At 44.2% G+C, this 12,643-nt stretch overlaps 1 protein-coding gene across 1 annotated transcript in view; it reads right to left on the bottom strand.

Moving 5' to 3' along the window:
• Positions 1-11,910, bottom strand: part of ccdc141 (coiled-coil domain containing 141) — a 35,440-nt gene extending 23,530 nt beyond the window's left edge. Inside the window, exons 1-7 of the mRNA XM_084022150.1 lie at positions 11,396-11,910; positions 9,497-9,911; positions 8,128-8,250; positions 7,214-7,435; positions 4,291-4,387; positions 3,203-3,333; positions 192-359 (exon numbers count right to left, since the gene is read on the bottom strand). Coding sequence (XP_083878276.1) covers positions 192-359; positions 3,203-3,333; positions 4,291-4,387; positions 7,214-7,435; positions 8,128-8,250; positions 9,497-9,655 — 900 coding nt within the window. The 5' untranslated portion in view covers positions 9,656-9,911; positions 11,396-11,910. The remainder of the gene's footprint in view (positions 1-191; positions 360-3,202; positions 3,334-4,290; positions 4,388-7,213; positions 7,436-8,127; positions 8,251-9,496; positions 9,912-11,395) is intronic.
• Positions 11,911-12,643: the final 733 nt, after the last annotated feature.

Genomic DNA, 12,643 nt, shown 5'->3' with positions numbered 1-12,643 from the left:
ACCTCCACACAGAACCCGAACCGGGAATCGAACCCGGGACCCTCTCGCTGTGAGCCCACCTTCTTATTATAATTTATTCTTAATAACTTTATCTCTTTTTCACATCATATTGAACTAAAGATGTTAAATCAAATGTGAACAGTTGTAATAATGTGAAACGTCCTTGTAAACCTGCTGTATCCATCTCTTACTTCAGGACCCTCTTCACTGGACTCTGGTTCTTTCCTGCAGACCACGATGCTGTTCTCCTCCTGGAGGCGGTGCAGCCTAATGCCCTGGTCCACCCTTCTCCTGCGATCCTGCAGCGCCTCCATCAGATTCTCCAGCCTCAACGCCCCACCACTGCTGCACTGGGAACTCTGGGAAGGAGAAGCAGCAGCAGGTTCAACAATGAGAAAGTCAATAGCAGCCTGATCAGAGTTCCTCTGAGGCCCCTCGGGTTAAAGGAGTAGTTCACCCAAACACAACATCAACTAAATATAGTTATCACCTCCAAAAGTGTCTTGTATCCATTCAGGACATCCTCCTGAGTCAGGACATGAGTCAGAACACACCCATGAGTCAGGACATCCTTCTGAGTCAGGACATCCTCCTGAGTCAGGACATGAGTGAGGACATCCTCATGAGTCAGGACATGAGTGAGGACATCCTCCTGAGTCAGGACATGAGTGAGGACATCCTCATGAGTCAGGACATTCTCATAAGTCAGGACATCCTTATGAGTCAGGACATGAGTCAGAACATCCATATGAGTCAGGACATCCTTCTGAGTCAGGACATCCTCCTGAGTCAGGACATGAGTGAGGACATCCCCATGAGTCAAGACATCCTCATGAGTCAGGACATGAGTCAGGACATCCTCCTGAGTCAGGACATGAGTCAGAACATCCCTATGAGTCAGGGCATCCTTCTGAGTCAGGACATCCTCCTGAGTCAGGACATGAGTCAGAACATCCCCATGAGTCAAGACATCCTCATGAGTCAGGACATCCTCCTGAGTCAGGACATGAGTCAGGACATCCTCCTGAGTCAGGACATGAGTCAGAACATCCCACGAGTCAGGGCATCCTTCTGAGTCAGGACATCCTCCTGAGTCAGGACATGAGTGAGGACATCCTCATGAGTCAGGACATGAGTCAGGAAATCCTCATGAGTCAGGACATGAGTCAGGACATCGTCATGCACTGCCCACCACTGCTGCACTGGGAACTCTGGGAAGGAGAGTCAGGACATCCTCCTGAGTCAGGACATCCTCCTGAGTCAGGACATGAGTCAGAACATCCCACGAGTCAGGGCATCCTTCTGAGTCAGGACATCCTCCTGAGTCAGGACATGAGTGAGGACATCCTCATGAGTCAGGACATGAGTCAGGAAATCCTCATGAGTCAGGACATGAGTCAGGACATCGTCATGCACTGCCCACCACTGCTGCACTGGGAACTCTGGGAAGGAGAGTCAGGACATCCTCCTGAGTCAGGACATCCTCCTGAGTCAGGACATGAGTCAGAACATCCCCATGAGTTAAGACATCCTCGTGAGTCAGGACATGAGTCAGGACATCCTCCTGAGTCAGGACATCCTCCTGAAACAGGACATGAGTCAGGACATCCCCATGAGTCAGGAAATCCTCATGAGTCAGGACATGAGTCAGGACATCCTCCTGAGTCAGGACATGAGTCAGGACATCCTCCTGAAACAGGACATTCAGACATCCTCCTGAAACAGGACATTCAGACTCACCTGTTCAGACTTCACCTCGACTCTACATAGCATGACCCACTAACACCCTCCCTCGACCCCCCCCCCCCCCCCCCCCCCGCAAAAAAAAAAAAAAAAAACTCGGATCGTAGCACTGTTACTCTTCAAGTACTACTTTACTCAGATGAGGACCTAGCACTTGTTCTATTTTTAGCTCTTACTGCATCGGCAATGATACGTCGTGGTTTCTTTGTTTCCTTCTTTTGACAAATGTACTTATTGTAAGTCGCTTTGGACAAAAGCGTCTGCTAAATGACCTAAATGTAAATGTAAATGTAAATGACATGAGTCAGGACATCCTCATGAGTCAGGAAATCCTCCTGAGTCAGGACATCCTCCTGAGTCAGGACATGAGTCAGGACATCCTCATGAGTCAGGACATGAGTCAGGACATCCTCCTGAGTCAGGACATCCTCCTGAAACAGGACATGAGTCAGGACATCCCCATGAGTCAGGAAATCCTCATGAGTCAGGACATCCTCATGAGTCAGGAAATCCTCCTGAGTCAGGACATGAGTCAGGACATCCTCCTGAGTCAGGACATCCTCCTGAAACAGGACATGAGTCAGGACATCCCCATGAGTCAGGAAATCCTCATGAGTCAGGACATCCTTATGAGTCAGAACATCCTCATGAGCCAGGACATGAGTCAGGACATCCTTATGAGTCAGAACATCCTCATGAGCCAGGACATGAGTCAGGACATCCTTATGAGTCAGGACAACACATCGGAACTTAACTACAATAACGATTTTCACTAAACTATGACTTTACAAAACAAAACCAATTTCCAAAGTGATTTCTTCATACACAAATGTTTTCAGGGACCAGAAAGAGTCTCAGGAGTTGAATACTTTATATCATCTTGTTTTGGATTAAGTATTCCTTTAAATGTGCTTGTGTGGCCACGCCCATCAGTGATGTCACAGTGGACAGACACACCTGAAAGACACTTGTATATCACTGCAGCTAGGTGAGGAGTTGTTTAGTTTGTTTGACCAATTAAAAGCCTCCCTGAGGTTAAATTGTCTGACAGGAACCTTTATTTTGTAGATTACTTGCCTACAACTTCACCAATGGACAGAAGGACAAAACAAACATTCATCACTTCAACAAACTACAGACTGAAAACACAGATTCACATTGTGCCTCGAACACACCAGATGTATTCATGTGTGAAAGGTGAATCTGTGTAAATATATTTCACTAATTTTCATTAATTATCATCAGTTCCTCTTGATGACCAACCGGCAGCTGTAAACATGGAGACAATATATAATATAAATAATATCTCAAGGATATAATATATCGTACAGATATATTATATCCTACATATATATATATAAGTGATAATATCTAAAATATATCAATGATTATGAGTGAATAATCCTCTAAACGCATTGAAACATGATATTTATATCATTAAATCTGTGGCATTGTTTACCTCCTCCTCCTCGTTCTCCTTCTGCAGTACTCCTCCTCTCCTCTGGAGGGCCTCGGCTCTCTGCAGCTGTCTGAGTTTCTGCATCAGAATGTTGCTGCTGTTCAAAACCTGCAGAGATTTCCTCAGAACATCTGGAATACAACACAAAGTGAAGAGGGTCAAAAATATAAATCTGACAACCACAACAGACCAGTTTGGTTCCAGCATGGTTCTACCAGTTTGTCTCAGGTTTCCAGCATCCACCCACCCACCCAACCAACCACCCATCCACCCATCCATCCATCATCCTCCGCTTATCCGTGGCCAGGTCCCTAGGGCAGCAGGGTTATGAGGGCTTTCCAGATGTCCCTCTCCCCAGCAACACTATCCAGCTCCTTCTGGGAGACAGTTAAGGGTTGGAACGTAGATGGGCTGATGAGCTTTGACTACCGACTCAGGTACTTCTTCACCACAACAGGTCCGATCACTGTTGTCACGCACCAAACCGCCAGTCCATCTCACAATCCATTTTTCCCTCACTCAGGCCCCCAGATACTTGAACTCCTCTGTTTGCGGCAACAACTCACTCCCCACCTGGAGGGTGCAGCCCACCGGCCGAGCACCAATGCCTTAGACCTGGGTGCTGACCCTCATCCCAACTGTTTCACACAGTGATTCAATTGAATGTATCTGCAAGTATATAACTGTAAAACCAGTTTAAACCACCTGCAACCATGCAACTACAGCAAACCAGTTTGAACCAGTTGATATCTGCCTTAAACCAGTTTGTCCAGTGAAACTGTTTTAAAATCTGTAATCTGTAATCTGTTTCAACCAGTTCAAACTAGTTTCTCTCCCTTGTGCACAGCAGTGTGTTGATCACAGATCAATAAAGACCAAATAAATGATAGTTTCTGATTAATCATTGGTTTGAACTTTTTTTCTTTTCATTTCAGACAGTTATGATTCCAGTTTGTAGTATATCCCAGTATGCCTTCATTAAATACTACCGATACTAGCACTAATATTACAAGTGAGTACTACCGATACTAGCACTAATATTACAACTGAGTACTACCGATACTAGCACTAATATTACAACTGAGTACCTTTCCTCATGGAGTCGTATGTGAGCTGAACTTCATTCAGTCTGTCGACGTTTGGTTTGATCAGAAGATCCTCAAGTCTGTTGACACTGACAGAAAACTGGAGATGGACACAGACAGACAGACAGACAGAGGGAGAGTGGGGCTGTGTTCGAAATGCCATACTAACGTACTGCCTACTACATACTCAACGTGTATGTACTGCATACTGCCTACTAAATGAACGTTTGAGTATGCTGTTACCCTCAGACTGTTCACACCGAAGTATACACATCTCATACTACATTTTTTTGTTTTTTTTTTAACTTTATTGACATCTCGTCCTCATCTACTCTCACGTAACCGAATCGATTATGTTAGCGGTTCTAGCTCCCGTTTTATATTAATTACTTATCAAAATATAAAGCATGATTATTATTACAGTTAATTTAATATTTCTAAATATTTTTTAAGTCAAATTACAACTGTCAAATGTTTTCTACAGTTTATTATATATGCGCGCTCTCACGCTTTCCCTTTCTTCCTCTTACCTGAGTAGCTGCCTTCACTCGCCATCGATCACGACTATTAAGCAGCTTTTATCGATCATTAATCGTCCGTTTATAGATCGTATTATACCTCTGACCACGGAACACCAGCACCTTCACCACGGAGACGACGGAGGCAATCGGCCCGTCAGAGGAGCTACATTATTCACATACATGGAATTTGGATTTCCCTCTGAAGTAAGTAATATGACTTATCTGGTTTAAATACGTTCCTTTATTATTTGATTATCAATAGATGTGCATATGCATGCATAAACAAATGTAGGCTACATGTAGGCTAATATAAGTGGTTTTAATAATATCATGTATGAGTTTGGTGTGATAAAAATAAACAAGTACAAGCAAGTGGGATATTAGTGAATAATTTATTAGACAAATAATCCATGTTATATATACAGGTTGCAATATGTGTATGAAAAGGAGAAATAAGTAGTTTATCAACAAATGAATAGGAAAACATTCAGAATAAATGTAATATCTGATGTTTTCTGTTACAGGTTGGTGCCAGACGGCCGTACTGCAGGTCAATCCTCATGTTCCCCCGATGGGCCTCTACTTCGGGAAGGGAATTTAAGGAAGGACTTCTGTCTTTCAAGGTGTTCCACGGAGAACCTCGTCCACTGCTTACTTACAGAACAGATGGGTTCCATGTCCATAGTTCCACGGTGGTGATGGGGATGACAGCGACGAAGCCGAGCCACTCCAGCAGTTCTGGGACATCCTCAGAGTCTCCAGCAGTCCTGGGATATCCTCAGAGGCTTGTAGCTGCAGTGTCTGCTCCAAATGTCCAGATCCCTGTGTTGCAGGAACATGATTATTGTTGAGGTTTTATTTGTGTTTATCAGTACTGCAGTTAAGTAATACCACACAGTAGAAGTTGTTACAGACAAATGTTTCCTGTTTAATGATTTACGATTATTAGGCTGTGTACAAATCTAAATAATAAATATCTGAATATATATATGATTGTTGACTCATGTTTTAGGCCTGCAGGTCTATTTCCCTCCTGCTCTGGAGGAGAGACCCTGCTGCAGTGGTTGGCATCATGGCTGAGGAGATGGGGTGTAGTGGGGTAATAGCAGGTCTTTGCTCCATCACCTCATCCATGACAACAAACACTTCCAGTGTGCAGCAGTGACCTCTCCTCCCTCAGTGCTGACATCTTCAGTTCATACAAACAACACTTCTCATAATCATTGTATAGATCAACTATTCACCACTAGTCATATATTATAATATGTACTGTAATACTGTTCCACATGGGACCAACTTAATGGACTCTGATGTTTGAACACATTGTAGATATTACCCTGCACTGACTTTGCCTGATTATTAATAAGAAAGACAACTTAATCTGGTTTCTTTTATGCTGTAGTGTTCAATACTTTAAACTGCTTCCAACTATTTCTGCTTCATGTTCTCCCACTTCTTCTTAGCTCATCCAGCTCCACCTTCCCTCCATCTAATGTTCTTCAATAAACATCCTATATGAAGAACAGCACGTAGAAAAGTGTTACAGTTCATTGATGATTTCTTGCTGTTCAACAGAACGTTTCAGGTAGACATCTCAGGAGAGCAGTACATCTCCCATCTATATACGCTGGTGTTCAACCTTATATCATTGAGTAGCTAAATATGCAACAGTAGTAAGCCCTGCATATGAGAATTATAACATTTAATACCACATTTTCTTAAATGAAGCCTCTCAGAGCAGCATTCCTCCTGCCAACGGACAACGGTGCACGGCGTTATTAATCACCGTTAGTTAATATATAACCACGGTTTAACATAAGCACTATATTATTAGTTAACGTCGGTAAAAACAGCACATTTGCCGATCCGCTTACGCTCGCTAACCTCTATGGTAAATTACCGTCAGTAGGCTAGCCGGCTGGCAGGACCTTCGATTCGTAACGTTAACGTACAATTCCAACAACAATAAAGTAACGTTCATTATCAATACGATTTAAAAGTCAGCTGGAAACATAACAGTCATGTTACAGTATACTTACATGTGTACGCGGTTTGTGTCGGGCTGTCGTCAGAATCACCGCAGTCGTCCGCCATTATCCAAAACTTTTCAGAAGTCAGACGAGCCGCAATGCATTTTGGGGAAGTTGAGTAGATTTAGCAAGGTCCGCTGTATACTCAGAAATTCTTGCCAATGCAGTATACATCCGGGCATTTCTCGCGTACACAAATTCACATACTATTGTATCTGAACGCACTACGTACTCAAATTTACGTCACAATTGAGTATGAGTAGGACGTTAGTATGGCATTTCGAACACAGCCAGAGAGACATAGAGAGACAGACAGACAGAATGTGGTAGTTGTTTTCATCAGATAAATCCAAAACTTAAGTTTTAGCTTCCTACCTCCAGAGCTCGGCGGTAAGAGTCTGCAGCCAGTGTCAGGACTTCCTGTCGTCTCTGGAGCAGGCGGAGGAGCAGGGACCATCCCTCTTTCAGAGATGCCAACATGGCCTTAAGCACCTCCTCCTCCTCCTGTTTGTTGTTCCTCTTATGCTCATCATCCCTCCTCCTCATCTCTGGCTGTTGATTCATCTTCACCACTGACAGAACTTCCCCCTCATGTTTCTGGAATGTCAGACAGTAAACTGAGATTATCTCCCACACAACAGTAGGGTGTGTCTGGTGTGTCCAGTGTGTAGGGTGTGTCTGGTGGGTCCGGTGTGTAAGGTGTGTCAGGTGTGTCAGGTGTGTAGGGTGTGTCTGGTGTGTCCGGTGTGTCCAGTGTGTCCGGTGTGCAGGGTGTGTCCGGTGTGCAGGGTGTGTCCGGTGTGCAGGGTGTGTCCGCTGTGTAGGGTGTGTCCGGTGTGCAGGGTGTGTCTGGTGTGTCCGGTGTGCAGGGTGTATCCGCTATGTAGCGTGTGGCCGGTGTGTAGGGTGTGTCCAGTGCGTAGGGTGTGTCTGGTGTGTAGGGTGTCTGGTGTGTCCGGTGTGTAGGGTGTGTCTGCTGTGTAGGGTGTGGTTGGTGTGTCCAGTGCGTAGGGTGTGTCTGGTGTGTAGGGTGTGTCCGGTGTGTAGGGTGTGTCCGGTGCGTAAGGTGTGTCCAGTGCGTAGGGTGTGTCCGGTGTGTAGGGTGTGTCCGGTGTGTAGGGTGTGTCTGCTGTCTAGGATGTGGCTGGTGTGTAGGGTGTGTCCGGTATGTAGGGTGTGGCCGGTGTGTAGGGTGTGTCCGGTGTGTAGGGTGTGTCCGGTGCGTAGGGTGTGTCCGGTGTGTAGGGTGTGTCCGGTGCATAGGGTGCATTTTGTGCTTCTCTTTGTACCTGGAGTTTTTCTATCAGCTGCTGCTGTTCATGGATCAGTGTCTGGTTTTCTTCCTGGTTCGATCCAATCTCACAGAGACTTGGATGGACCTGGACCAGCTGTAGGTGGACCAGTGAACCACTCTGTACACACACACACACACACACACACACACACACACACACACACACACACACGTTTTGTGTTTGCTGCCTTCTAGAGGGAAGGAGGCAGAATATATCATATGATATTAAATCAACAACAAATTACTCTATTACTCTAATAAAAGACATTAAAATTCACCTGTCTGCAGGTTCTGGATTCACTTGATTTAATGTCGGCTGCTTCCAGTTTACATAAGTGGCCTGGGTGGAGCTAGCAGTTAATATCACATTCTAGTCTCATTTAAACCTCAATAACAAGCCCCCTCGCTTTTTACTTCCTGCGCGGCTGGCTGGCTCTGATTGGACGTTGTAACCAGGAAGTGATGACGGGGTTAAGGAAAGGCAATAGGAGAACTCTAAAGGATTTAGGAAAAGACGGCCGCGGTGCTCAGAGAATCCGATCAGACTTTCACTATCTACGTCTTCACTGACGGACTTCAGGTCCAGCAGCTGGCTCTGGTTCAGGTCCAGCAGCTGGTTCAGGTCCAGCAGCTGGTTCACTGACCGGCTTCAGTTCCAGCAGCTCCTCCTTCCTGTTTGACCATTGCTGTATTTACATTTCATTTGTGGTTTTAGTTCGTTTTTGTCAAATTTGTAACATGATTGAAATAAACAAAAATATAATTAAATGATCACTGTCCACACACATTTAGCAACACAATTCCAATGACTATATGTCTGCATGATAGTAATTGTTGAACATGCAAATGAGCATTTTGTTTGTTTTCATGAATGGCCGAGGTGTGCGGCACTTTAAATGTTGCTCTCGCAAGGAATTGTGGGTCGGCGTGATCCCCTTTCCTTTCGTAAAGGAAGGTCAGATCATTCCCTAGAGTTAATGCCAACCCTGCAACAGGTAATGAAGGAAGCCCCCCATTAGCTACCTGACCCTGCACCAACTTTGAGTCGAGCCACAGTTTATGGACTGGTACAGGCACCACAAGCATCCCTGTCCTGGTGTCATGCCACGTTTAGATGGATCCCTCTCCAATATGTCCCTGCAGACCAGGAAGCAGATAAGGTAAACCTCAGAGCCTTAAATCAGTTTATGATCTCGAATGTGTTTGATATTTGATGCCCTACATCACAATGACATGTTGGTTGTGTATCTTCAGCCCATTGCAGCGTGATGTAACCATGATAACGCTGTTGAAGGCTCTAATGGTGCTTTTACTGCAGTAAAGGATGCGAGTATTTAATAGAATGGACCTCCAGTCAGACTTACCTTGAGGACGGAGACAATGATCAGTGATTGGCCGGCCTGGATGGCGATAGTACTCAGAGCGGTGGAAGAGCGACAACGCTTCATGTTGTCTTCTCCTCCAACTGTCCTTCCTGTCTCCTTCTGTCCTCCATATGTCTCCTCAGTGTCTCCGCTCATCATGGACAAAGACTAAATGCTTCCTTCCTTCCTTCCTTCCTTCCTCCCTCCCTCCCGCCCCTCCTTCCTTCCTCCCTTCCTTAAATATTAAAAGTGATATGTCTTCGTTCTTTTCTATTCTCACACTTTGTTTTCATCGTCTCCCACAGTCTTAAAGTCTCCGAACAGTCCTGAACCAGTCTGTTCCCAATATGAATCCATCCGGTCAGACTCAGTCTGGAACCAACAGCTGGTCTTTAAACGTTGACAGTTGAATCTCCTGCAGAACAAAGACAGCATGAAGAAAAACAAAGGTTTTATGAAGATGACTTCAGAATCAGCTGTTATATTGATGTTCTTCTTCTCTCCTTCAATAATAAAATGTTCTTTCTTCTCCTCTTATGAACTGTTGCTCAGATGGTCTTTGGCTGGTTGAAGCATCGGACGGAGATTTGTTCTCCATCTACTCAACTAAATGTCTCTTAGTAAGGAGGAGAACAAGCAGCACAGCAACAAACCCATGTGATGTTCACCAGAGAGCAGAATTCACATATCCAGATACATGACGTATCCCAGCGAGACCAGTCTGGATTAACTGGCTGCACAAAGGCCAAACCAGGATGAGCAGCTGCGACTAAATGAAGCCAGTGCCAGGAATAGCTGCAATGAACACATGGGTTCATTGGTTTCCCAATGAAGTGACTGAGATACAGATCAGATTAATAGATAAGATTATCCTTTATTAGTCCCACAGTGGGGAAATGTACAGGGTTACCTCAGCAAATGTGCAAAAGTGCAAATAACAAAAGCATACTTAGTTTATTTTAGTCTATTTTTCTATTTAGCATCTGCTGACTGGTCAACAGTGGTCTTGGATCTGAGCCTGGTCTGGAACAGGCTAGCTCCGGAGCATACATCTCCATGGTGACTTCTGCTTTAACATATGAGACATGCTTTCATGCTACCGGATCAAGGTTTACTGAAGGGAAATCCCGGTTTCGTCCCTCAGATTCCAACCAAAAGTCTGGATCAAAGTCAAACCCTCGTGTTGTCCCGTTCTGCGCTTCTTCGTCTGTCTGTGAAACCATTAGCTCAACAGCTAAATGTCGACTGAGCTTCAACCACATTTAGATGATATCTGATATGTTAGAAAACCATGGAACCAAGTATGATGCCACGTGGAAACCAATGTACAATTACTTTCAGATTTCTCTGAAGGGTTAAATACAACACTGATTGAATATTTGTCAGTGAGAGTGGAAAGGGAGAGTTGTAAGGTTATGAGTCGGTTACTTCCTGTTTTTCTGTTAGTGAGTCTATCGAACCATTTAAGGTTGAGCTGATATGAAAAATGTCTTCTTAACCTTTTGGATCACATCAATCATATTGTGCAGCCATTCAACAATATCTGACAAATAAATTCCAAAAGTCAGTTTGTTCATGTTTTATATCAAAATCTAATGTTTATTTTTCTGCGTCACCGTGTTAGATGGAGACTAGAGGTGTTTAGTGTAAAAACGTCACCGTGTTGGATGGAGACTCTAGAGGTGTTTAGTGTAAATATGTCACCGTGTTAGATAGAAACTCTAGACATACACCCTCCACATATATACGCCTTCCGTCTCTGAAACATCAGCAGTTTCCTGCAAAGTGTAATAATATTAATATATCTCTGTGATTCTCTAGATTGATGTATTCATGTTCCCAGGATATAAAACACATGGCCTCTAATAAAACAGGTTGATTGTGAGGAAAAGAAAATACCTGCAACGTTTATGGAGATCAGGACGTTTGGCTGCCGACGCTGTAGAGCCTCAGAGACACTGAGACACAACGTAAAAATAGAACCCTGCATGACAGCGAGACATGTGGTCCGTAAACAAACAGGATAAATTTACCAGCACATGCAGAACAGCGGCTCCACTTCAGACACAAAGTGGGTGGTTCAATTCCCTGCTCCACCTGTTAAAAATACCTTATCCCTGATTAACTACGCAGTAATCAGTAATGACAGTATATTTGATGTTGAGGTATTTTACTTCCGTACTTCTATTTGATGCTACTTCCTTTTCCTCCTCAGGCTTACCGTTAAAGACATTTAGTGCCTCCTACAGGCTGCTCAGAGAGCGTGACATAGAAACAGAACAGTAGACAAACATTGAACTTTTCAGAGGTCATGTGTTGAGTACTAAAGAAAATGATGATTGTCAGATGTCAGTGGGCTGTAAAGGGATGCCACTGCTCACCAGGAAGAGAGAGCTCTGGAGACGGATGACTGGATAGTTTGCTAGGTATCTAGTTATCTAGGTATCTACTTACCTAGTTTCGTAGATATCTAGTTACCTATTTCACTAGGTATCTAGTTTGCAAGGTATCTACTTACCTAGCTATCTAGTTAGCTAGGTATCTAGTTCGCTAGGTATCTAGTTACCTAGTTATCTAGTTTCATAGGTATCTAGGTACCTAGGTATCTAGTTACCTAGCTATCTAGTTAGCTAGGTATCTAGTTCGCTAGGTATCTAGTTACCTAGTTATCTAGTTTCATAGGTATCTAGGTACCTAGGTATCTAGGTATCTAGTTACGTAGGTATCTAGTTACCTAGTTTGCTAGGTATCTAGTTACATAGGTATCTAGGTACCTAGGTATCTAGTTATGTAGGTATCTACCTAGGCATCCAAATCGCTAGGTATCTAGTTAGCTAGATAATAAGCTTCCTAGTTAACTAGCTGCTATAAACATCCTGCTACATTGACCCCGGTGTAAAATGGCCTCATTTATATAGCACTTTTATCCAAAGCGCTTTACAACAATGACTGACATTCACCCATTCACACACACATTCACACACACCGACGGCGGAGTCAACCACGCAGGGCGACAGCCAGCTCGTCAGGAGCAATTAGGGTGAGGCGTCTTGCTCAGGGACACCAGGCACTCAGCTAAGAGGAGCCGGGGATGGAACCGGCAATCTTGCGGTTGCCAGCCAACCCGCTCTACCTCCTGAGCTAAAC

The sequence above is a fragment of the Eutrigla gurnardus genome, assembly GCF_963514095.1.
Source record: "Eutrigla gurnardus genome assembly, chromosome: 12".
NCBI lineage: Eukaryota > Metazoa > Chordata > Actinopteri > Perciformes > Triglidae > Eutrigla > Eutrigla gurnardus.
Note: the sequence above shows the minus strand (reverse complement) of the source record. Positions and strands in the feature narration are given on the sequence as shown.